The 25686-nt window shown below is 42.7% G+C and overlaps 4 protein-coding genes across 5 annotated transcripts in view; all 4 read right to left on the bottom strand.

Moving 5' to 3' along the window:
• LOC105200384 (syndecan) overlaps positions 1-12673 on the bottom strand; it is a 70566-nt gene extending 57893 nt beyond the window's left edge. The window contains exon 1 of the mRNA XM_011167912.3: positions 12278-12673. Coding sequence (XP_011166214.1) covers positions 12278-12355 — 78 coding nt within the window. The 5' untranslated portion in view covers positions 12356-12673. The remainder of the gene's footprint in view (positions 1-12277) is intronic.
• A 3099-nt stretch (positions 12674-15772) lies between these two features.
• LOC105200383 lies at positions 15773-16407 on the bottom strand. The gene is made up of 3 exons (XM_011167911.2): positions 16314-16407; positions 16116-16209; positions 15773-16039 (listed from the first exon to the last, which is right to left on the bottom strand). The coding sequence occupies exons 1-3, from the start codon at positions 16355-16357 to the stop codon at positions 15863-15865; spliced, it is 315 nt and encodes a 104-aa protein (XP_011166213.1). The 5' UTR covers positions 16358-16407; the 3' UTR covers positions 15773-15862.
• A 128-nt stretch (positions 16408-16535) lies between these two features.
• LOC105200382 lies at positions 16536-19942 on the bottom strand. Of its 2 annotated transcripts, none has more exons than XM_011167909.3 (6): positions 19037-19942; positions 18730-18937; positions 18404-18607; positions 18052-18319; positions 17062-17194; positions 16536-16983 (listed from the first exon to the last, which is right to left on the bottom strand). In XM_011167909.3, the coding sequence occupies exons 1-6, from the start codon at positions 19328-19330 to the stop codon at positions 16849-16851; spliced, it is 1242 nt and encodes a 413-aa protein (XP_011166211.1). In that variant the 5' UTR covers positions 19331-19942; the 3' UTR covers positions 16536-16848. The 2 variants fall into 2 exon arrangements, with proteins under 2 accessions (XP_011166211.1, XP_011166212.1); XM_011167910.3 differs by having other exon boundaries at positions 18548-18607; positions 19037-19931.
• A 1735-nt stretch (positions 19943-21677) lies between these two features.
• Positions 21678-25649, bottom strand: LOC105200381 (protein brown). Its single transcript, XM_011167908.3, has 11 exons — positions 25376-25649; positions 25174-25222; positions 24916-25096; positions 24624-24822; positions 24212-24404; positions 23954-24127; positions 23768-23870; positions 22538-22759; positions 22219-22460; positions 22045-22145; positions 21678-21968 (listed from the first exon to the last, which is right to left on the bottom strand). The coding sequence occupies exons 1-11, from the start codon at positions 25512-25514 to the stop codon at positions 21784-21786; spliced, it is 1788 nt and encodes a 595-aa protein (XP_011166210.2). The 5' UTR covers positions 25515-25649; the 3' UTR covers positions 21678-21783.
• Between the last annotated feature and the right edge of the window lie 37 nt (positions 25650-25686).

Here is a 25686-nt window from a genome sequence, read left to right as displayed (position 1 = left end):
CTCGTGAATTTCTCGAATTTGCCGACAAAGTTACGAGATCGTTAGTACACTGTGTACTCAAATCATTGTCTTCTTGCAATTTCGACTATCGCATCGTAAGAGTTACGCGCAAAGGCGCTTTACGTTCGATAAATTAATGGACGAGAGCCGGGCGCGATTCTTCCCGAACGCTCAATCACGTTCGATGCGATCCGATTTCCCGACAATCGTTAGATTCCGTCCATTAGCGTCGGCACTTGGCGTAGACCATTACATAATTGCGAATTCTCTCGCGAGCGAACAAAGAGAAGCTTTTTCGCGCGATTGGTCAATAAGATGCGTATTGGGTTATGCAAATATCGATACCAAAAAACCAAATCCTCTCTCTCTCACGTGGGAAATATACGAAAAATACGGCCGCGGCCGATCCACATCCGATCCATTCCACTCGGATTATCCTATTTGCAAGAATATTTCATTCGTAGCATCCGGCATTCGACCGATTTTATTCCGCGATACGTTATTATCGGATGGAGACATCAATAATTTCTGACGCAGATAGAATACCCATTGTTCTCTAAATGATTTGGTTCCGCTAATGGGACTTTAAATGATCTTAAATTTACCAGAGAGCCGTTTAAGACGTCATAAAAAAAAATACTAGTTATTCGCGTCGAAAGTTATATTCATCATCTAATCAAGCGTTCTCTCAGAAATCATATTCTTTCACAAATTATAAAACGCAAATATGCACGATGCATGGTTAATGTAGGACACGTCTCTGAGCAAATTACCATACAAGTTCATTCCGTCTAAGAAAAAGGCATCAGCTTCTCAGCTATCTTTACGAAGGTCAGCAATGCGTCTGAACGAGACCGTTGTGCCAGTCGGTGCACGCTGAATTAGTAGTCTGTTACAGCCGACTGTATTCAAGTCATTAAATTCTGCGATGAAAAAAAATGAACGCAGAGACGGAATAGGAATGGCGGGGAAAGAAAGAAAAAGAGACAGAGAGAATGATCCCGCTCGGTTTTAAGGCGAACGAATCGAGATCCAAGAACTTTGTTGGACCACAAAGTCCCGCGTATGCGAAAATGTCGCATTAATATCCTCGCACGTTCAACGGAGACTCCAATTCGAACCAAGAACCTCGGTATATCCTCAATCCTCGAGCAAGTACGAGCTTTACATACGTAAGATCATGGTAAGATCGCTTCGCGAGATCCTTGCACAAATCAGGAGTTTGCGCGAGTCGTACATATCTGAAAGATCTGTGTGTGTATATATCTGTGCAGGATCTCGGTAGTTTCGAAAATTCATACATACATACTTTGTTTAAGACCGCGACGCCGTCTGGAAAATTTGTCTCGCATAATAGCCCGAGGTAATAATAAAATATACATAGAGCAAAGTAGAGAAAGTGACGGAGGGTAAAGAGAGAGAGAGGAATCGTTCAAGTACCGGGAAAAGCACTCACGTAGACTGACGTGGACCGTGGAATAAAATAAGCGCGAGATAACTATACGACATGGCATAACGGCATAATTCATGAAGCCTATCCATAGCGGCGCCGCACCGCCTCCTCCGCCGTCATGTATCACGTTAACAGATTCCGTTCGCAAGTGTCTAGAACTATTTTTGCCTAACGCCTCGGGCCATTACATTCTTTTTTTATGGAGGTTTGACAAAGAGTAGCAAAGTGAAAAGTGGGTGCCGGCTGGATTAAACGACGGAATATCGCCCGCGACGACGACGACGAGGCGACGCCATAAGTTCGCGTTGGCAAACGACGTTACGACAGTTCTTGGCGACTTCATCGAGAGTTTCTCGCGCGTAGGGCGGTGGAGTGCAGTCGTAACTGCAGTCTCGCGATACTCGCGTGCAAGAGCGGCCACAAGAAACAGAGCCGGGAGGTGGAGAGGAAGCGATTCAATAAAACGCAATTCCGCATGGCAAGCGGCGCGAACGGTAATCGGTACGACTGCGACTGCGATATGGTCGACTCTCTCGACTCTCTCGACTCTCTCGACTCTCTCGACTCGTACATTCATTTCGCCTTACAGCTCCAGAGTCGTTGATTCGAGGAGATCTTGTCAAAGGGCACAAAGGATGAAAGAGTCAAGGAACAATACGCATCCTAACTCTCTCCCGCCCGCGTCCTTCCTGCTCCAGATACACTGAAATTAATTATATCCGTGGGTGTACGTGACAAAGGGGAAAGGTTGTAGAGGAACGGAAACTCCGGAATGGAATATGGAGGAGCGGGCAAAAGTTAAAGAGAGAAATGGGAGGAAAGGGCACGACGACACGGGATGACGAGAGAGAAATGGAGGAAGTGGAAAGCCGGAGAGTATTCGTGTAACGAGCCTTCCCTATGTGCACCAGGAATGTGCGGGAGACAGTCTCGTTAATCTCTCGTCAAAACATATTGTGTGCGCTTAAAATCGCGCCGAGGCGAGGGTGCCCTGGCATCCATGACGGCCGGCTCTCTTACCGTTTAAAAACAAAATATTTTATAGCTCCTGTGACTCTACGGCGGAAAACAACGACAGCAGCAAAATTTCAATCTCCAGCGAGTCACGACAATTTTAGCCCACCTGTATAAAATAATGTATGTATAATAAAAACGATTTGTCTTCAATTATCTAAATGCATTTAATTTAATTAATATTCTCTCTTCTCGCGTGTCCGTTCGGCTTGGACAAGGTGTGGCCGATGAGGCGAGAAGGTTCACCCACCACACATCATCGAACCATCGCACATCGGCTCCCTTCCGGTAGACTCGCGTTACGATCCACCGTATAACTGTCGCGATAAAATACATAATAAAATATAATTAACCGGAACAAATTTAGAAACGCGGACGCGCTTTACTTTATAGAGACAAAAGAGTCGATGAAACACACAGGATGGATGAACGCATAGTTGACTGATTTATCAGTGGTTAAGGCACAGTCATCACAGTTAGTCATTGCATGCATTACATCAACTTTAATGAATTCGCGTCATAGCGAGGTAGCGCATAAATTATTATTAGCCGCATCGATTCAACGTGATTTATAGCTGTAACGTCGAGTAAAAAAGGGCCGTAAGATAAAATGAAGAAAATGGATCGTGAAAATGGATTCCCAAACGAAATTTCATATAAAATCAGCAGCTTTACTTTAATTTGCAATCGAGCATTCGCGTGTATGTGCAACTCGCGCTCGTCGTATATGCGCTAACGTAAATTATTTGGGCGTCTGTAGCTTCCAAAGAGCCTGGATAGTGGATACGATACCGTTAGAAGCGCGTCCGCCGCTGTCTCTCGCTCTCCGCTCTGTTCCCTTTCCGAGGGTCACTAACACGCCTGCTGCCCGTGCGCACATATATGCGCACATGTATGCGCGTGTTAAACGCACGTAACGTATTTACGCAACACGAACGCGGCGACTTTCCACGCGTGGGCGCGAGTGGGTGCACTGGCGTCCGTAGGGAGGGATAGAGGTGGGTAGACTGGACCAAACATGGATGTTCTCTCGAGACGGGACTTATCGGACGTTCCAAGTAACGCTGCGGGATGGAGCACGTCCAAGAGAAAGGCGATTAGCCTCGTTTTCTCGAAACCGTCAAACGTTCTTCTACTTCATTAAATATAATAGCTCGAGAGAAATGCATCGACTCTATATATGTATAAGGCAGCTCATATAAAATAGGCTTTACTTTTTTAAATAAAGCACTGCATTTAGGTGGCAATCGCTACAAGTTGTTGCAATCGTTCTCAAATATACTATAATGAACAGCGAATCTTACGAGAGCGATTTATTTCTTTTTTATGCTCCTGGAGATATCACTGCATCACGAGACGCCTAATCGTCTTCTCGCAAACTCAAAGTAAATTTTATAAAATTTTATATGAGATCAATTAACTCGACTATCGCGCGTTTGTCGGGATTCAAAGTGATTTAAAACTGTCTCGTGGACTGATCCATCGGCTGGACAAAGAAGAGAGTATATAGCATCATCCTCTGCCGAGGAAGAAAAGTTTACGACGACAACGCGACTGCCTGTCCGGCAGCATTTCGCAATTACGTTACAATGGCAAAGTTGGCGAAAGAGCGCACTTCGGCAGTTCAGTTTTCAATTCTTATTTGAATTGCGCGGAATAACAATGCGACTCGCAAACTCCGAGTTTCGTCCGGTTATCTAGTAAGCATATTTGCGCCGTAATCCCGGAACCGTTCTCTTAAAGCGAGAAGTATCCTACTTTGAAGAAAAACCGAGGCGACTTAACGTCGATTATTTGACGAACTTTCGGAGCGCGGCGCGCAACAATGAAAAGTTGCACTCCCTACGCACGATATCTTTAGCCCCAAAATCTAAAATGGTGAAAACTGTAATTATTAAGAACAAACAAGTTATCGTAAGAGTTATAAGAGAGAAAAAACTCGATCGCCTGGCAACACTTGGCACACTTTTGCACGTATACGAGAACGTATCTTAATTCTCCGCTCAGCAACATTTAGCGAAATGAAATGATACCAAAATATACTTGTCGGCGTTACGCCAAGCGATCGAAAATCACTTCCTCCGTTTTTGTTCCGCTCGAGAAAATCCGCAGAATCCCGGTGCAGCGAGGCGAGTTATCCTTATCTAGAAGTGGAAGGTCGTAGGCGGTTAGATTTCATAAGGAGAGATACGAGTAATTGTCGGTCGTGCCGCGCGACAGACTGTCGCTGAACGGAGCGGAGAGAAAGAAACGAAAGTAAGAAAGCAATGGAAGGATGAAAAAGAGAAAGAAGGAACGAAAGAAAAGCTAAACTGAATTGAAATTGAATGAGCGAGAGAAAAGCTCCGCGAATTGGAATTATTGCCGATATAATAATACCGGTACCGACAACGCGAGTCGCTGTATAACGAGGAATTTCCTGGTGTATTAGAGCTATATAAACTCCAAGGTATATTCCTGAGTTGGCAACTGTCGAGATACGTGCACGAAATAAGAGAGAAAAAACGAGGAGGGAGAAAAAGGAAGACACTGATGGGGTGGAAAGGGGTGGAAGTCGCGGTAGAAAATGCCTCAAACATTCTGCCGACTGTAATACAGAGGTATCGATATCCTCGAAATTTTATCAGGCGGATTTAGAAATAGAAAAGAGAAGCGAGACGAGGAAAGCCATTAATCTGGCGGTGAACCGAGATATTAAATTAATATATTAATTGCATCAACCGTTTAAAAGAGGCTCGATGCATAAGTCGAGTGAATATAAGAGCTAAGATTTTCATACATGAACAATAGTTACGTTAATATCGTAAACTATTATGCGCTGGTTATTATGCATGCGATCCAATTTCTCATTCTACGAAGGAAGAAGGGAGGAGGAACGAAAGATGGGCGCGGAAAGAAAAGTCGAACGGCGTCTTCTAATCCATCTTAATGTCGGCCTTTCATTAATATCGTATCTCGACATCCCTCAAAGGACACTTAAAGCCGCCCCTTGATGTACCAGACTCAATAAACGGATGAAGGAACGCGATGATGCCCGACGATATGCAAAACGCAACGCTCGTCAGATCTGTCGCATAAATATGCATTGAGCTCGTCTGGTGGGCGCACGTTGCATTAGTTTCGGCCAAATTATTTAGAATCAAAGCGGTGAGATTGTTTTATTCGCCATCGTGGCGTCACGTTTGGAATTTCAAGCAAAATTAGACCAATTCTCTCGAATCAATGGTTCATCGAAACACGATCGTGGTTTTTTACCTTTTGGTAAAACCGAGCGTAAAAATCGAGCGTAATTAGTCGAAAAATGTGACCCTGGCCAATTTAGCGATCTCGCAGGCATCACTGGATGGAAGCCTCTTATCCGCGTTTCCAGAGAGAGAATTTAGCATAGATGTACTTTGCTTAAGGTAAATTCTTCATAATACGGGTCATAGCCCTCGAACGTCATTCCGTCGCCAAGAGGAATTGCAAGCTTGAAAAGTAAGGAATGTGCGCGCGTTGTAGAAAGCTTGAAAACTCCCAAAAGGAAGAGCTGAAAAAGCATACAGGAAGGAAGCTTGTCGCCCGTGCGACAGCGTGAGCAAGATGGATGAAAGTTTTTTTGGGGCCCCGAGAAGCTTGGAAGCCTGCGAAAACTGAAGAGTAACGAGCCAATTTCCACGAGACGCTCGCGCGCCCTGCCGCCCTGCCGCCCTGCCCAAGACGGTAGGGGGTGGATTGTAGAAGGGTTCCTAGTACTACCGGTGACTTTTAGACTCTGAATCCAAGCGATGTGAAGTGTGGCAATCCCTACCTCTGTGTGTGTGTGTGTGTGTGTGTATGCGCGCGCGCGCGCGTGTGTGTGTAAGGAACGAGCGAGATCCACGAAAGTCCAACCGAGGAGCAGAAGGAGCTTTCAGGAACCGCAGATTAAAGTATGACGGTAAGAACGAGGTTCACGAAGAAAATGACTCGTCTTCCTCGGAGGACAATAAACCTTTTGTCGTAAAAGCTATTTCTAAAGCTATTTAAATGATTTTTAAATAATACATTAAAAATACGTTAAATCATCGAAATACGTATGCTGAAAAAAAATTTTAACTTGACTATATTTTTCAGCTCAATTAAATTTTTTCGATTCAAGTATCTTTTAATTTTTATTTAAAAAATGTGGTATCTATGCGTTTTTTCCTTATGATACCCAGTACTGAAAAAAAGATATCGACTTCAATTTTTCAACTTTAACTTAATACATAAAACACTTAATATTTTAGTTTATTAAATACATGAAATATATGAATTTTATTTTAAGCATTTAACTTAAATAGAAAAATATTCGACCTGAAAAAATTTAATCAAGTTGAAAAATTTAGTCAACTTTTTTTTCTCACTGTTTAAAAATATTAGAAGGAAAAAACGCATAAATTAAAAAAATAAAAACAATATATACATTTAGAGAAATATAACATGAAATGCAGTTATCATCATTATTCAATAATTCATTTTGCATAAAATAGGGAAAAAGGACGAGACGGTTTTAATTAACTTCGCAATTGCTAATTATTATGTCATTAATTTGTTATACGAGGTATAATTTAGCTTTTCCATTTATGTACTCATATAATGTAAATTTTCATCGCTGCAATTACGTCGTTCGATCGTTGCACTCGTCACACGTATGCATTGCGTACATAGCGGCGCGCACTTCGGTTACATTAATTCCTAAGTAAGTATCCGATAACGTCCTTTACCTAAACTACCTTTGATGTGGTTCGCCTTCATCAGTGATTTCATCGCTCGGACGACATAGCATTTCCAAAGTGGAGAAACGTACGCGCTGTGCGGCAGCGCAATATATAAATAAAATTATTCATTTTTTTTACTAAAAATCATTTCGATCGCGTGAAAGACGGTATCGTTAAAGAGTTTATCTCAAAGGAACTCGACAAGACGTGGAGCGACCGCCAAAGCGAGACGAAGTACGATGGGCACTATGCAGCACTATAACGAGGATGTAGAAAGGATCCGGAAGGTTTATCCTCCCTCTTCACGTATCATACGGGACTCTCTCTCTCTCTCTCTCTCTCTCGCTCAATGTCCCGTTATTGAGAAGCTGCTCTATTTACTTTTTATTATCTTCGTTTATTCATGTGTACGTGCTCGCGCGCACGCCGATATTATATAATGTACGAATCGTGATGCTATCGGCGCGGGCCCCGGAATATAATGGAAATATTGGACAAAACCGGCCGATCGATCGATCGACCGACCGACTGACCAATGCACGATGGTTAAATTTAAAGCACATATCGCGTTGAGGAAAATCCATAAAGGAAAATCATTACGCGAATGCTTATTAGAATGCATATTCGCGGGGAACTTGTGTAAAATATAGAGCAAAGAGGAAGGAAAAAAACGTAGATTTCTCGAGAGCTTTGCTCATGGGCGATTAATGGGCGGTGCTCGTAAAATACTCGAATCTCATACGAAAATTACTGCCTGACCCCGATATTTCCACCTCGTCCTCCTTCCTGGCAAAGCTCCTCTTTTCCCCGTTAGTCGCGTGCTACCGTCGCCGCGCCGACACGAGCCCCGCGATTATTTGAAATATAAAGTCGACCCACTTGCGAGCCCTTTTCCAACGTATCGTTAAGCACAGCGAAAATCATTTAATAACTACCTAAAGCTATCTCGTCAGGAATCTCGAAGATCGCGCGATATTCCTCGATAAATGTTATCGTGTAAGCGGCGATGGCGATCTTCCTCGGTCTCCTCGGGATGAAACGTAATTCAATCGTTTCTAAAAGCTTGCGACAAGTAATTATAGAGACCTGGTTTCCAATCGGTAACGTACGTTCCAATTTACTTATCTTTGAAAGGCTATTTCGCGGTATATTAAAAGCACACGTGTATTCGAGAATAACTCGGACTTTATGCATTGTTAGGCAAAGCGATCGATTCTTTTACGCGAGATTTTGGGATTTGCCGAGTCAAGGGCGAGTAGTTGTTCCTCTTATCGAATTAAGACTCCTCCTCACGTACGCGAACGGACCGAATAAGGAGAGACCCTCTCTAAAACGACGACTTGTCCCACAAACTACGCGGATACCCGGAGGAAGGGGGAGATATACTCCGACACGTAGGAGAACACAGCGTTCAAGTATTAATTAAATCACTCTGGGGCTAGATTGACGAAACAGTGATACTGGCAAAAATAAAAAAGTTTCTCCGATATTTGAGCGAGTATCTCGGTAAGCGTGCGTCCGAGCCGCGTCGCGGGCAAAAATTTCCACGCAAATGTTGAAATTTATAATATAATTATGCTTATTAGTTAGGAAATAAATATGTGTTTACTTCCCTCGTTGCGCATCGGCCGCAACGGCGTCGTCCTCTCGAAGCGCATTAGCGTAATTGCATAATAAAATTTATGCTGTAACCGAAGGCGGGAACAATGCGGTTTGCCAAGGTAAATAGAATCCGTCTCGATTTACTCGCATCGGCAAACGGAGCAAGTTTGACCGGGGTAGAGTTGCCTGGACGAAATGAATAGGCATCTAGCAAAGTTCTACATTAATCGACGCGCCCTATATTGTACGATACTAGCGGATGAATAATTAACGAGACCGGATCTCGCCGCTCGCGTCGTCATCGATACCGCGAAAATCCACTTGACGCTCAATTGCTCGTAATTTTCCAACGAAACTATCCCGATACCGCGTTATTAATCAAACTTAATTTCTCCCTCGTAAAAAGAAAGAGAAAGAGAAAGAGAGCGGAGAGTGAAGTCGACCCGACGATGACCACGACGACGACGCGGCGACGCGACATCACGTTGTCCCTGCTGTCTATCAATTATCGACTCGTATACACATCGAAGGAAAGGCGTAGAGCGAGAATGCTGGAGACACTTACACCAGGCGTATATACCGGCCGGTTGACACCATCGTATCGAAAGACATGCCCTCGTTCGCTTCACACACGTGCAACTCGACCAGTACACGTACGATACTAGCCACGAGACAGGATCTAACGACGGACGGGTCAGACGTCGCCGTAAAAGGCCATTAATGTCCATCGTCCGTGGATCGTCGTCGTCATATATCGGTGCTCCTTCCGGTGAGAAAAGCGAGATCGCGTTCCTCGAGACAGTTTTTCAAAGTCGGCGAACGCGCGCGAGTGCAACTTTCGGCTTTTTTTTTGTTGGAATAATATACGTCTCGCGAAATTAATAGATTTAAGAAATCAGCTGACTGTCCGCTTCGTCGCGAATTCGCATTGTTTTAACCGCGCCAAGGTCTCAATCGCCAAGCGAGATCTTTATTTACCGTACGACGGCCGTTCGTACATACATATATCCATTCTCCGATAACAAGAAACGGGGATTCGCGGAACAAATCCAGTCACCTATTGACATTTCTTTGTTTGGGAGTCCGGGAAGCAATTTAACGTGCGCGCATGTATACACACACACACACGCACACACACACACACACACACACACATGGCCATCTATTCGCTATCCGATGATTCGCGGAAATAAATACAGAGGATTGCGAGGATATCGATAGAATTCGATATTGGACACGTGCAAATGCGTCACGTTACCTTAAAATAATTATGCCGGGAAAGATTTCGCGAGGAATAGAACAGAGTTACGATTTTTGGGTCAAACTCGCACTCGTCGAAAACGCATCGCCGATAGCGTGAACCTTGAGATATCAAGAAATGACTTTTTCTCGCCTAAAGACCCGTGGCGAGGACGACGACGCGGCGACGACCAGAGAGAATATTTATAAGCTTCTCTTAAAGCAACCCGCGCTGCGCCGCGCCGCGCCGCCGAGGTATGCATTTTCCGCGCGAAGACAGCGAGATTATTACCGGCGATATTTCATCGGCCGCTAAAACCAGCCGGCCTTCTCTCCTCTCCTCTCCTCTCCTCTACTCTCTCTTTCTGCCGCTCGCATTAAAGGTCCTCGCGGCAATTGTAAAATGTAACTACGCTACGTGTAAGCGCGCTGTACGGGATTTATGTTTGACGCAAGAGAGATAAAGAGGAAACGAGAGAGCGCGGCCTTTCCTCCAAAAAACGTATTCGCGCCGTTTCTCGCGAGACTATTCTTTTTTTTTGCGAGGCAGAGAGAAGGGATCCCTGTTCGCCACCATCGGGGGATCGTGACCCGGGATACGGAAATTTTTCGAGCGGTTTTAATTGTTCGACGACCGGCAAGCGGTCCTAAATATTCTCAGGGCGAATTGTCGGAGCACTGGCAGAGAGCCGGCGAATATATATCGTTACCTCGCAGCCGCGAAATTTAGCACGTTACGCCCTTGCGCTCCCGACCCTTCCGCGGTCACCCCAAAGCTGTTTTTCGATCGCGCTACACGCGGTGGAGTGATGCGCTCCGCCGAGGACCATCCTCCTCTCTTTCTCTCTCTCTCTCTCCCTCTCGTCACTCCGTAGACGATAAAAGTCCAAATGCGTTTCACTCCGTTTTCATCGCCATGCCGATTCCCTTCCTCCTTTACGACAAAGCGCTTTTCGCGCGCGAACCTCATAACGTAACGTAACGATAAAACCGCTTGAGAATCTCGTTCGATCGATGCTGTGTGCACATTTATAAATTGTTATCCTAGCCATTAGTCAACGCGTATTGTAGAAAACAAAATTCGACGCAGCAGAACGTTACAAATATTTTGCTCGCGTATTTTGCCGTCGTCGAATTACGTTGCGACCATCATTAGAACGGCCATTATTATTTCGCGTAACGCAAAAAGCGTGCGTCGGCGCGAGTTTTCACAATATATAATATTCTCGCTTGCTAATTAATCAACGAATGGGAATTTTCGCGATAAAAATATAAACGAAAGACGGTGTAAGTAAGTCTGCATCTCCGTCGCACGATACCGCTCATTCGAAGAGACCGCGAGTCCAAACATTAAATTTCACAAAATCCACTGTTTCTTATTAGCAAATCGCAAAGATTGCACGCGCCGAACTTGATCCGATTCTTTTCTCAAGTTTCCAGTAACGAAGCTAACAACGCGGAGGCCCTCGTTATCGAGGGGATAAACTCGATCTTTAGCGCAACTTCTTTCCGGCGTGAACGTCTACTTATTACCAGAAGAAAAGTTAGCAGAAAGAGAGAGAGAGAGAGAGAGAGAGAGAGAGAGAGAAAGAGAGAGAGAAAGCGCGCATCATTTTCCAGTCCGACACGCTCGTTTGACAGCATCGCTCCAAAATAGTGTTGTTTCCCTTTAAAGAAGCGAATGACGATTCGGAGCAGAGACGCGTTTTGTTGACAGTTTTGAGAAAATCTGTCGCTTCTTCGAGGCTGAGCGTTTCTTGGAAATTAAATCGCAGAGATAAGAATGTGAGATCGACGTCACGCGCGCGCGCGCGACTCACACACACAGAGAGAGAGAGAGAGAGAGAGAGAGAGAGAGAGGGAGAGAGACATGAACGAGCAAGCAAAGCCGCGTCTCTAACGCGAAAGCGACGCACTTCAGGGTCCTCGATTTGAACACCACTGGCCCGACGAGACGCCAAGAATGCGCGAGAGCACCTCAATAGCGGCGTAACACTTAACGATACGGAGGGAAAGGCAGGCACGGCTTTTGCCTTTGGTCGCGTGAACGGGCTGTCGGCTTGGCGACATTACACGCGTGAAAAGAAAAACGGGCAATCGGAGCGGACAGCGTCCGCCTGGTCGCTCGCGAAAGGAGACGCGGCGGCGGCGGCGGCTGTCGTCTCTCTCTCTCTCTCTCTCTCTCTCTCTATCTCTGCTCTTTCCTCCGTCCCCTCGTGCCGCATCGCGGCCATGTGTCGGAACTTACCTCGGTAGCGGCGTCGCATCCCGCGAGGATCACCACGGCCGTGCTAACCAGAAGTATCCAGCGTATCCTTAGTCGCATCTTTCTATCCCGTGATCCCGATGGGGCCCCGCTCTCGCCCGGCGCCCGTCCCGTATGCACGCGCGCACGAATTCACGGGGAACGGTGGAGGGCGACAGGCGCGAGACGCGCGAGACGACGGACGTTCCGCGTAAGACGACGGCGCGAGGGCAGTATATCCGTAATAAACGTCGGGACGGACGAACCACTCGAGAGGGAGAGGGGAGGAAAAAAAAAGATCTCCCGGAACAACAACGCGCGACACACACCACACTGATCGATGAACCGCGAGACACTGGGCGGCGCGACGATCGCCCGCTACCGTCGACCAGACCGATCCGACTGGCCGCCATGCTGCCTCGCTGCGCCGTGTCGCCTGCGCGCGCGCGCGCCACCGCCGCCGCCGCGATTCATTCGTTCCGCCGTTCGCGCCAATTACGAATTGCTTGCGATAGTTGCGATTCTCGCCTTTCGCTATTATTTGCTACTATTGCGATCTATTACTATCCAATTAATATTTAATGCTATTAAATACTGAAATATACATATTTTAATAAATATATGATGCATATCAATGAGGTAAGGTGTAAATCATGTAAATAACAATAAAAGTTAATATTAATAAGAATAAAATTTTAAAACTCTCACAAATAAATTTAATGTATTATATTTATTTTAAATGATTAAAACATTTATTAGAAAGGATATTAAGATACTAAATTATTATACGAAAAAGATCAAATTAGAATTCTTATGAGCATTCTTAAATTTGAACTTTTGAAATAACAATGAAGAATTTCGAAGGCAGAAAATTTAGAATATCTTTGAATTCTAACTTAATCTTTTTTTTATACAATAGTTTAGTATCTCTTTCAATAGATTTTGCAAATTTTATCTGCGACTTTTCGTGTCCGGCAAAATTGATATATTCTTAATTTGTTAAGATATATTTTTTAATTTTTATTTGTAACATAATTTGTATTTTATAGTTTACATATATTTTATTTCATTGTTAAATATTAATTAAGTAGTAATAATACGTTGCAATATTAGTTTTGACATTTTTTTGTTTCTTTTCCTCTTTATGATAACTTAATTGTATCAGACTATGCATTAAAGATTAGAACCAATCAATCAATATAAAACGGATTAAAATTAATATTATCTGTTTGGTCCAATTCCAATTTCTAATTCATAATCCTCAATTTCCAATGCGTAAAGAGGATCTTAAAGACCGATTGCATTATAGAATAAATTAATTTTTGAATTGATTTGATAGATCACAAAATTCTTTTATGTAAAATAAAAGTACACACAAAAAAAACTTGGATAGAATAGATTTTACGAGAAAATCGAAAGAAAGAAAAGAAGAAGTCACGATTTAGATTTTAGCATTTTAGCTGATGCGAATTTTCGAGACGCCCGCGCCATCTCTACAACGTGAACATACACTTCGATGCCAATATACAGGTTAGACTTCGGAAAGCGCATCACCCGCGACTATATTGGTACACCTGGCGAAGAAAGCGCCGAGTACACATACACAAACTTCAAATTTTTCCTATCCTAACGGCTCTCGCGTAATTCATCGAGTCGTTCATTCTTGTCACGATTTATGCAAGCGTAATCGAGACGAGATGCGATACTGAAATGTAAGGGCAAATAAACAGTACAGATGCAAATTGACTCACCGTTCGCTGCTGGTCGCTCCATCCAGCTCCGTCTCGGTCGCAGCTCCGAACGTCGAGTCCGTCCAATTAGATCCTTCTCTTGACGATGCATCTTGATTCACACTTTGCACAAACGCGCGCGATTCTTCGTTTTCGACTCTCTCGAAACACTCCTAGTACTCACACGCGTCTGAAACTCGACATACGAGACAACGGAGAAAATGCGAAATATGATTAAACGCGACACGACTAAATACGACTTCGCATCGTATCCGATACGACGAATGTTGACACGAACACCCGGACACTCAATAGCAACATACATACATACTGGTCGTCCGCTACAACTTCACTGTTGACAATCCACGGCATTCTCGAAACTTATACGTGACGACGAGGATGCGAGTTGAAATGCGCCGCGACGCGCCATGACCTTCCGCCGTGTTCCCTAACCGATCGACTGCTGCCACTGCGTAGCGGCGTGACTGGAGTGAGGTCGCACCTGCGCGCCTCTACCGTCGCTGCTGCGCAGTGCCAGCAGACGGTCGGTTACGTCGGTTAGGGGAGACGGGGGAAGGTCGCGGCGCGTCCCGGCGCATTTCAACTCACATCCTCGTCGTCTCGTACGAGTTTTTGACGAGAGCGAGTGTTTCGAGAGTATCGTGAAGTGTCGAAAGTGAAGTGTTGACGTTCGTACCGACATCCGTCGTGTTTGATGCATGGTGCGAAATCGTGTCGCGTTCAATCGTGTTTCGCATCTTTTCCGTTGCCTCGTATCCCGAGTTTCCAACGCGCGTGAACACCAGGAATGTTTCGAGAGTCCCGAAAACGAAGGATCGCGCGTTCGTGCCAAGTGTGAATCAAGACGAATAGTCGTGAGGAGTTTCCGTCTTGGAGCCTCCGTGTTGCTCAGACGGCAATGGTCAGTCGGGATGGCGCGAAGTCGCGTCACACGTTCAATCGCGTTTTCTCCGTTGCCCCGTATTCCGTATCTCGAGTTTTCGACGGGCATAAGTACCGGAGATGCCGAAAACGAACCAAGTGTCGCGCGTTTGTGCCAAATATGAATGAAGAGGGGAATCTTGGATCTACAGAAAGCGGCGGCTGAGACTACGTACGAGCTAGACGGAGCTGGACGAAGAGACCAGCGGCGAACGGTGAGTCAATTCATTTAAAATCTACTGTTTATTTGACTCCACATTTCGACACGTATTCGTGTCTCGTCCCAATTGCGCTCGCATAAATCACGATTCAATGAATCGCGCGAAAGCCGTTATAGAATAGGAAAAATTTGAAGTTTGTGTACGCGAGCTCGACGCTCCCAGGTGTGCCAACAGTCACGGTGCTTTCCGAGGTTTAATCTGTATATTGGCACCGAAGTGTATCCCCACGTTGTAGAGATGGCGCATGGTGTCTCGAAAAATCGTATTAGCTAAAAATTGAAATTTTAAACCGTGGGCATGATCGCTCTCATCTTTTCTTTCTTTTGATTTTCTCATAAAATCTATCCTATCCAAGTTTCCTTGGTGCGTATTTTTATTCTACAAAAGGATTTTGTGATCTATCAAATCAATTCAAAAATTAATTTATTCTGTAATGCGATCAGTATTTAGGATCCTCTCGTAATTATCGATAAATTAATAAATTTCCCAGGATAATTGAAGAATACTCCCAAACGTAAAGCGATCGATGTGTTCATCGAGCAAACAATTTTTACACTTAGAGATCGTTTAAACATTAAAAATTTTACAATTAAATTCCATCAAACTAGCGGAAAAATACGAGTTATTTATTCAAAATCAGTCTCACAGATTACGATTTTTAAATATGAACAATATAGATGCTGAAACACTACTGCCTAGGTCTTCTTCTCGCCGGCAGATAAATCTCTTTCCAAGCTCTTCAGAAATCTCAAATTCTCACTTATACCACGATTGTATTCCTCTATTTTATTCCTCATGATCTGCACTTCCCTCTGCATGTGCTTCACCTCGTCCTGCGTCTTCTCCTTGACGACTTTCAGCAATTTCCTATCCTGGTTATTCGTAACGCCTTACGTCACGACTATTATTTAATTTTTAAATGACATTTGGCAGAAAGGTTTGCATCACCTGCTTGTAATAATATTCCGTTTCACACGCAATATCGCCGAACGCTTGATTCGTCTTCGAATCGTGTTTCTTTCTTCCATTAAACTGTTTAAAACTAAGAGGAGAGCTTTACTTTTGTCAGTTAAGAAAATATGAAAACTACGGTGGAAATATCGGTGGAATTATCAACAAAAATTAAATATATTTTGAATTAAATACCTAAGCGTGTATTTAAGTATTTCTCCGAGATCACGTCGCAGCATTGCGGTAAAGAGGCAAAAAATTTTTTAACTGAAAATTTTTAGACTAAACGTTTTATACACATAAATTTGACTATTCATTAAACGGATAATATTTTTGACGAGATTATACGAAACGGACGAAACAAATTCGCATCAGATTCGACGCACCTCGAAATGACTCGATATGTCTAAGACAAGGTTAAGCAACAATGAAAAACACGTTTTATTTCCAAGTGTAACTGTCTTGCAGACACTTCAAGTACAAAGGCATCATAGTCTTGCCAAGAAATAAGCAATCTATATAATATCCAAAGAGATACCGTTCAATGTTAAGTAACATATATGTATATATTAAAAGCATTGTATTTAATATCTATATAATGTAACAGTTTATACATAAGAAGACTGTGATACTCCATTAGTTCTACTATTTTTTATCTATTTTTTTTTACATCAAAACCAATAGTGTAGCTGATCAAATAGAGAGTATCACGCTAATATGTCTTTTTCGTTCACTCTTTCTGTTCCATATCTGTAATCCGCTTTTTGTGGCGGTTTATGGCCTCCTGATGACGCTTAATCTGTTCCTCATGGAATGAGATCTCATCGTGCAGACTTTCTCGCATCTTTTTTAACTGCTCCTTTTGCTGAAATAATATTTTATACTTGTGTTAAGAAATTTAATTTCACTGATACGAAATGATTAATAGAAAATATATACTGACCAGATTGTAGAAGTATTGGTCTTCATGGGCAGCTTCCATTTTTCCAAAAGAACCACCAGCGTCACGAATAGTACCACCTCCACCTCCTCCTTTGCCAGCACCTGAACCACGCTCTCCAGCCATTCTCACCTGACTATAAACAGAATATGTTTCGAATCAAACAAAGCATTTGTGTAAAATTGCAGAAGGCCCTTCTTACAAATGAAATCAAATATTATTCAGGGGTTATGTCTGCTACACTCTTTGTCTTCTATTACATAATTTTGATCTGCTCGAGTCATGTCACAAATCTGTAAAGGAACTGAAAGATATGACTTGACTATTTATATTAATGAGAAGATAAGATACAATCCAAAGTTCAAAAACAGGAAATATCAGTGTATTACTTCAAATAAAGACGAAACATCGGAATCTATATTTGCGGTGAGAAACTGCCGGGTACGATATACGAAGCATAAATTAAAAACACAATTGACAAATCGCTCGAATTTAAAGCTACGAAGTGCTTATTCGATACCTTAACGCAGAAATGTTCCGCGAAAACGTCGTAACAGCTCGTTGCATTTTTTTCGATCACGAAACACTTGGTATCAGAAGGCCAGCAAAGATTTGGCAAACCGACAGGAGCGAGCTGATGATATCCGAGTCATGAACGAAACACTATTAATAGAACGTAAAACTCAGCTGCGACCAGTGGCATCGTGGCGCTCGTATCGGGAATTCGCGGGCTTCCGTAGATTTAAACGCCTTTTCCGAGTAACTTTGACTTGAACTTCAATTAATTTAATTAAGTAATAACTACATTATTTTATTAATATAAAATTATTAATTCTTTATGCTTCGACACGTGAAAAGAAGAATTGAAAATAAAGTTACGTAATTAGAAATTTCGCGATGAGCAATTCTGCTGGTTAATTGAGTCAATATTGTCGAGCTCGAGCTAATCGAGGAATTTAATTAATTGGTTAATCAAAGCCACGCAGTCTCGACCTGTAGTACTCGTCGACTTGATCCTGCATCAATTTTTTCTTGAGCTCGGACGTCTTCAGCTCGTTGATAGCAGTCTGTTTCTGCAACTCCGCACGCTCCAGCTCGATGTGCAGCATCCGCAGCTTGAGCTCGTGCTCGCGTTGGGTAGACTTGAAGATCCACGTCTCTCTTTGCACCGATTCATTCTTATCGCAGGTAGCCGCTGCCGGGCCACCGCCGTCGTTCCAGTCGCCAGACGGCTCGTTCCTGACGTTGCTGGGTTCCGCCGCTTGAAAACAAAACGTCCCGCTAATTGTGGTACCTCGTCACGCGCGCACGCGCATAGATTTGGAGGCAAAGAAACGTGGAGTACCGTCGTCGACGCGGGACGTCGACACGCTGTCGGGGTAGGCAATCTTATGCTCGACGAGATCTATGGGCTCGTCCTGGGCGAGATTGACTCGGGGACGCTTCGGGCGCGAGAAATCATCTTCCAACGATCTTTGCGACAACTCACCGTGACTGTTCTCGTCCTCGCTGTCGCTGTTGATCTCGATCTTAATCTCCTGTTCCGATCCTAAATAAACACATTTCTATCATTTCTACCACGCGATTTATCCTAGTCGGCGAGATCGTAGAGATCGAGAAAGAAAAGTAAAAGAAAAAAAAGAAAGAGAAATCGCGATGATGCGGTCCAACCTGAAGTATCCGTGGGTAACGTCAACTTGTCCAAGATCGCGTGTATCGACATCCGACTCGTCGGATTTTCATTATCCTGACTACTGTCATCCGAACGATCAGCGGCCTCGCAATCATTCTTGCGCACACTCTCCATCAACCGCCACACCTCGATCGACAGATTCGACGGACGGGACTTGGCGGCCACTTCCGGTCCCAGGGATCGTACCTGCGTACGAACGACGGCGGGAGAGAAAAGATTTTATAGGTGAAACAGATATGGTTTCTCGATACATTTTTGTGCGTTTGAAAACACGCACGACCGCACCTTTTCGGCGTACGTGTACATTTCCATCCTCGCTTGCGCCTTCATTCTGCGCCACTGCTCCCTGATCCTGGTGATGTCTCGATCCGCGGAGAATCGGCCGCGGAACGCGTGGTAGATCTGTTGCCAGGCGAGAGACTTGGTCGCGGACGCGGCCGCGTCGATCTTCTTGTTTTCGATCGCGCCCACGTGGTGCTTGATCAGGGCGAACAGGGCGCTCTTCTCCTCGGGGATCCAGTTCTGCGTCCTCTCTCTCTTCTTCAATAGCACCGTGGTCGCCTCGCTCGCCCCAGACATATTCTCTTTCTCTCTCTCTCTCTCTCTCTCTCTCTCTTTCAACTTCGAGTGAGCGCGCCGAGCTTTTGTCTAAATTGCCTGCGAACTAATCCACGAAGCTAATCTGATCCGCACGTATACGAAACGTCTCCCGGTACCGTCGCTCATTGATTCGCCGCTGTTTCGCTTGTCTTGCTCCGCTTGCTTGTTTAAGCGCGGTTTTAGAGCAGTCAGCTGTTTAGTTGCTACCGGCGCGGCGCGTCGCTGACGCGTCTACCGAGTGTACCTCGAAAATCGCCGCGATTATGTTTCCCCGAGGATTACGTCTACTCGCAGTTTACGTGTCTTTAAACAATTGTTCCACTTTAGCTACTCGTGACTTCCCTTAATCATTTTAATCGTTCGTGCAATGATGCCAAGAGAGAATCGCGTGATTCCCAATTATATATCTAATATTCGTGTTTTAATCGGACGGAATTTACGAAACGTTATACACTTTCGCGATAATTTTGGAGTGTCGCAGACCTAAAACAAAACGTGATAGTGTGATCGAGACGCAATAATGTAACGCGAGTAGAGTCGGTCTAACTCGGTGGCGGTACGAACGCATAGAGAGAGACGTGAGCGCAGACCGACTTAAACCCGAACTAAGGGACGACTAAACGTCGGCCATTTTGGCACGGTACTAGCTAGAACGCGCTCGATATTAACAAATCCTCGGTTCGCCGAGTGGGGAGAGGAAGCTCTCCAGCTGGAGGAGATGAGGAGAACGGAGAGAGAGAGAGAGAGAGAGAGAGAGAGAGAGAGAGAGAGAGAGAGAGACAGAGACAGTGAGACAGAGACAGAGAGGGAGACGGAGGGAGAGAGGGACGGTTCCGCGACGTTCCGCGCAACGCAAACATTGTTTCGTTTCGTTTCGTGACCTGTCCTGGAATCATATTGCGCCGATTCCAATATTTCCATCGTTTTGCCGCGAACGTGGCGACTCCCCACTCTTCGTTGAATGTACCACCGCGCGCATCCCTTTTTCCCCTTCCGATTGCTCCGACTCTGCGCTCCGGTAATCACCGGTAGAGAAGGATTATCTCCAACTGCGACCTTGTAAACCGAATTTAACGAGATGATGTCTATAAATCGAGAAATGTATAAATATACAAGGTGTCCCGAAAGTTCCCCAAAAAATCATGTAAATTAGTTATTTGTAAATTTCTATTTCAAGCAGCAGTTTTTTGTTAGATATAAGGGCTTAAAGTTAATCAGAGATTACGTTTATAGACGGTCCTGCGATTAGGATTAGATTAATCAGAGTTTGGTTGAAGTGGCCCTCAATTAGTCTAAATTTTTTCGATACGTCAATAAACTTGAAAAATTGTAAGATTAAACGAGTTTTATTATTATAAATTTTCATAATACGTATACGCATACTAAAGTTCACACGAAACACCGAAATATCCTACATAAATATGCAAATGTAAAAATATATAAAACTAAAAAAATAAATATATAATAAAATATGAAAAATAAGTAAAGACACACACGCACAAATAATTATTAAAATAATTAAAATAGAAATAACCCAGATTTTTACACACGCGATTCAACCGTGTGACTTTGCCTGCTCGCCTGTTGTCCTCCTCTTGTTATCAATGATGAATTTGTCTCCTCATGTGTTAACGTGTATCGTATGATTGAAAAACGCAAGCATTGCTTCATCGTTTCTACCTTTTCATAAATCCATTTAAGAACTATCTAATCTAAGAAAACTAACAGTGACCGTAATCACTATTTACAATCTTTTTTATTCTTATTCTTACTCCCATATTACGATGTCTGCTTGCGTAACGCGTGATTAAATTAGTCTTGCGTGTGAAGATTAATTTGATTTAATGTTCGCGCGAGAAAGTAAAGTTTCAGCTCCTCGAGGAATACTGATAGCGTGAGCTTAGAAATTTACAGTGTAGCATACTCGGTATTATGAAAATTTATTGAACAACTCGTAATAAAACTCGTTTAATCTTACAAGTTTTCAAGTTTATCATCGTATCGGAAAATGTTAGACTAATAAGCCTTTTACACACTGATAAAAAAAATTATCTGATTCAAATAATTTATGTACATCAGACAAGTGAATTTTTGCTTGGTAGCAAATATTACTTATTTCATATAATGTAGTTATTTAAATAATACTAACAACCTATTTATTCAAATTAAATAATTTTTTCTTTTAGTATATAATCCAATTTAAATATAAAATCTAATAATTGCTACCATGCAATCTTGTTTTATCAGCATGTAAAATAACATTTGTATCCTTTTGCTTTCTTCAGAATACACGTTATACGTTTATAATTTTCGTGATAAAAACTAATTAGACGACAATTGGATCTTTGTATTGTCGATCGTATATTTTGAGCAAATCAAATATAATTGTTACAATAAAAAGGTACGTCGCGTGCCAGGTTGTGATTCGTCATCTAATAAGCAATCGGTTTTGACACTCTTCTTCTCCTCGTACCGAGATACGCAATGATATTCATCAGAATTGTTAGGAGCAGCAATCCGGTCATATCCCACCAGAAGTTTTCTTCATTATATCCGTACTCCGATAAAACTTCCGTTCCGTTCGATAGGCAAGGCGAGCCACGATTGGCTGGACAATCTGAAAAGAAAGAATGAAATCCGAATGTTAGCGAAGCTCACAATCAGAGGAGTCTGCAGATTTGATTGTCTCTCACCAATGTCATCTATTCCCGACCAGTGTACTATCGATATTGCTTCGGTACTGTAGTAAAATATGGATGAATATTTGAAATACGCCAGGTAGCTCGGCAAAGTCCTACGGAAATCGATTTTTAATGTGCGCGCGACGGAATTCTCTTCTTCGTAATATCGATAGCGATTCTACTTACCGCAGATTGTAAAACGTACCCGCCGTCAGGAGAAATAACAAGTCGAGTGGTATCATTATTGTGGTTACGATATCGATGTCGGCGATCCAGCTGGAGATCGTCATGCCGTACGCGGTACTGCAGATCGCCGCCGCTATCGTGCAGAGACAATAGGAGCAGAAGCCGAGCAGCGAAAAATCGAAATGCAGCACGAAGTACAGGGCGACCGTGAACAAAAGCGCCTTGAATGTCGCCTTGGATATCTGAGGAATTCCCATCGAAAAACCATAATAATGTCACGAACGCGCCCGCTTATCTAGCGTACGCCGCGAGTAATTACCAAAGCGAGAACGGTAGCGAGGTAATAAGGTCCTGGTGCGTATACGGTACTTTCGCGGACATAGAGAACAAGCTCACTGGGTAGCTCGAAAACGACGGAGTAGGCATTCACGAAGACTACCTCGGAGATCGTTAAGTACAATACGCCCCGAGCACTCTGGATTCCCTCCTGCGTCGTTGAATTGGTGCCAACGTAAAAAAGAATTATGAAGACGATGGATAGCTACAAAATCACAAGTCTTTTTACATTGCAATTTTTGCCGTAGATTTTTAACAACTTTCCGTTTCAAGAATGAATCCGATTAACAGGATGTTTACTCAAATTTTGTAAAAGAATTCTCGGATTTTCTAAAAATTTTACTCAAATAAGAGATTCCAAATAAGAGAATTTTTTAACACAGCTTCAAAATAAATTTATTTTCATTATACCTTTCAGCGTTTTTTATCATGCAATCGCAAAGAAAAGCCCCCCCTCCCTCCCTACTTACATTTTAAATATTAAATTTAAAATAGTATACTAAAAACTGAAATACAAAACGACTCGGGCGTCGATCCACGTTCGCCACGCGTGATCGAGGAACTTGGCGAAGCCTCGGGTGTTGTGATCGTTGAACGAAACAGCAGCCCCGAATGATTCGCTCGCATAGCATCGATTTTTCGGGCGGAATTAGTTCTTATTATAGATTCCAAACAGGAATAATATTATTGTCTTCTAGTGTCATTTTTTTTTTTTATAAAAACTTGAGAGCAATAAGAGAAAGTAGTCTTGCAAGTCTTATTTATTGCTATTTATTTTGCATTGTTAAGAAAAAATGATGAAAGAAATAATTTTGTGGAATCTCTACAAAATGAAGATAGAATTTAAATTAAAAATAAAAATTCCAAACTTGCCTTGAGTACAATAAAATTTCATAAAAATCCATAATTTTTAAGGATAAAAAATAAATTCTCTGCAAATTCCAAGTTTATCCGTAAGTAAACATCCTGACTATCGGTGATTAACTTATCAATTAACGTATTATATAATCGGTGATTAACTTATCAAACAATGTATTATGTCGTTAACAGAGTTATTAATCTTTTATTACTGAACGTGGGAAAAAGATTAGATTAGAAACAACTTTTAATAGTTAGAAATTTTGCTGTAAGCGATTCTGCCGATTGAGTTAATCGTCGATTAAATTAATCGGAGTTTGATCAAGATCACTCTATTTTCTTTCTATCTTATTACCGCGCAAGAGAACCACGCGATCCAACTGTCGAAGGCCGTTCTCTTATCCCGTAGGAGTGTTCTCCAGAGTAGCCAGTAAAACTGTACGAACCATCCTGATTTTCTGCAATAAAGATTATTAAAATCCCTGAAAGTTATCTGGGAAAATTTATTCGAAGAATTTTGCTGCCGTTATTATTTCAATACCTTCGAGGACCGGCGTGGAAAATCGGAACGTTCTCGACCACGGGGATCTTTGATAACGGCGATCGTGAGAACGCTCGGCACAGCTCGATATTGCGATCCGCTCGATCTCGGCGTGACAGAATATTTACGTAATACTCTGACTCGTCGTAGTTCGTAGGACATTGATAGTCCTGGCTGTGCACAAAATATATCGATTCTGTTTCGTCATTTGACCAATCTAATTATCTAATTGCGAATGTTGGAACATCAAAATTTTACCTCTCGAAAAAATCCGTGGCGTTCTTCAGAGTTCCGAAATACACCGATCTGCCATCGGCCATCAGTATGACATGGCTGAATATATTATATATCGTCATACCTGGTTGATGAATCGTGCAGAAAACGATAGTGCCCCTCGAGGCGATTAATTTCAACGATTCCACGACTCGCGTTGCAGCGAAAGTATCCAGACCTATATGCCAAAACATTTTCATTTACATATTATACACATCGCGCTATTTACATAGTGCATTAAAGCGCTTTTCTTAGTCAGGTAAAAAATATTTTCAATAAAATTCACAAAGTTATTACTGTAGATAGATCTACGTTCGAGATCCGGTATTCACAATTAATGATTGATATGCGACAAGATCTCCTTTCGCGAAAGGCCAACATTTCGTCTAATCCTCACCAGTGGTTGGCTCGTCTAAAAAAAATATCTTTGGTCTCGTCACCAATTCCGCGGCTAACAACAAGCGTTTCTTTTCACCGCCAGATAGTTTAGATATAGCAGTATCGATGCACTCGTACAATCCAAGATCCCGTAGAAATTCCTCCCCTAAAGATTTTCTTCGTAGCATGCTGCAGCTACTTCCTGTTTGCAAAGCGCACTAAAAGAAACAGCTTGAGACTTCAAGAACAATCCGTCACGTACGATAAGTCAATAATTATCCGCTCTATTTTAAGTTCCTAATTTTCGATACCATGAATGACATGTGTTCTCTAGGCGTGAGCGCGGATGGTAGAGCATCAAATTGCGACATATAGCTCGATATTGCTTCCATTGTGTCTGGCGAAACGTCGTATCCGTTGATCTTTATTACGCCCGAAGTTAATTTGAGTCTCCTCGCTAAAGCGGCAAGAAATGTGGTTTTGCCCGCCCCACTAGAAAAACAAGTTACACATTCATGACCTCCAATAACCACGAAAACATATACGTATGTATATTACATTCTGTATACCTCGGTCCCAATATAGCAAACATGTTACCAGACTCTGCGTATCCGGACACTTTATACAAAAAAGCACTGTTATTAATAAAGAAATGTTATTTATCATAGATTGATAAATTATAAATTATTGAATGATAGACATTTGATTAAATCTAAATACAAATTTGCTTTTTTATTACGCTTCGATTTATTGCTAAAGGAAAAGAATTACCTCCTTTCAGTATATTCAATACTTTCATAGGGTTCCTACGTGAAAACTTGCACCACCTTTCTCTCGAACACTCGTCATTTTTGTCAGGCACAGTAACAATCAAATTTTCCCAAAAGAACTGAGAAAATTGAAAAGACATTTTAATCGAATCTGCTAGCCTCACCGTCGTAAACTGTCTACTTCACGTCTTCAGAAGCTCGTTATAATATCGCAAAAGTCTTTCGAATATCAAACAAGAATTGTCACTATCTTCTGTATCCCGTAATATTTCTTATCATTGTTATCTAAAGTCATATAGATGTTTATAAGGT

This window comes from Solenopsis invicta, chromosome 4, assembly GCF_016802725.1.
Source record: "Solenopsis invicta isolate M01_SB chromosome 4, UNIL_Sinv_3.0, whole genome shotgun sequence".
NCBI classification, from domain to species: Eukaryota; Metazoa; Arthropoda; class Insecta; order Hymenoptera; family Formicidae; genus Solenopsis; species Solenopsis invicta.
The sequence above is the reverse complement of the archived record's forward strand: the minus strand, read 5'-3'. Positions and strand labels throughout refer to the sequence as shown.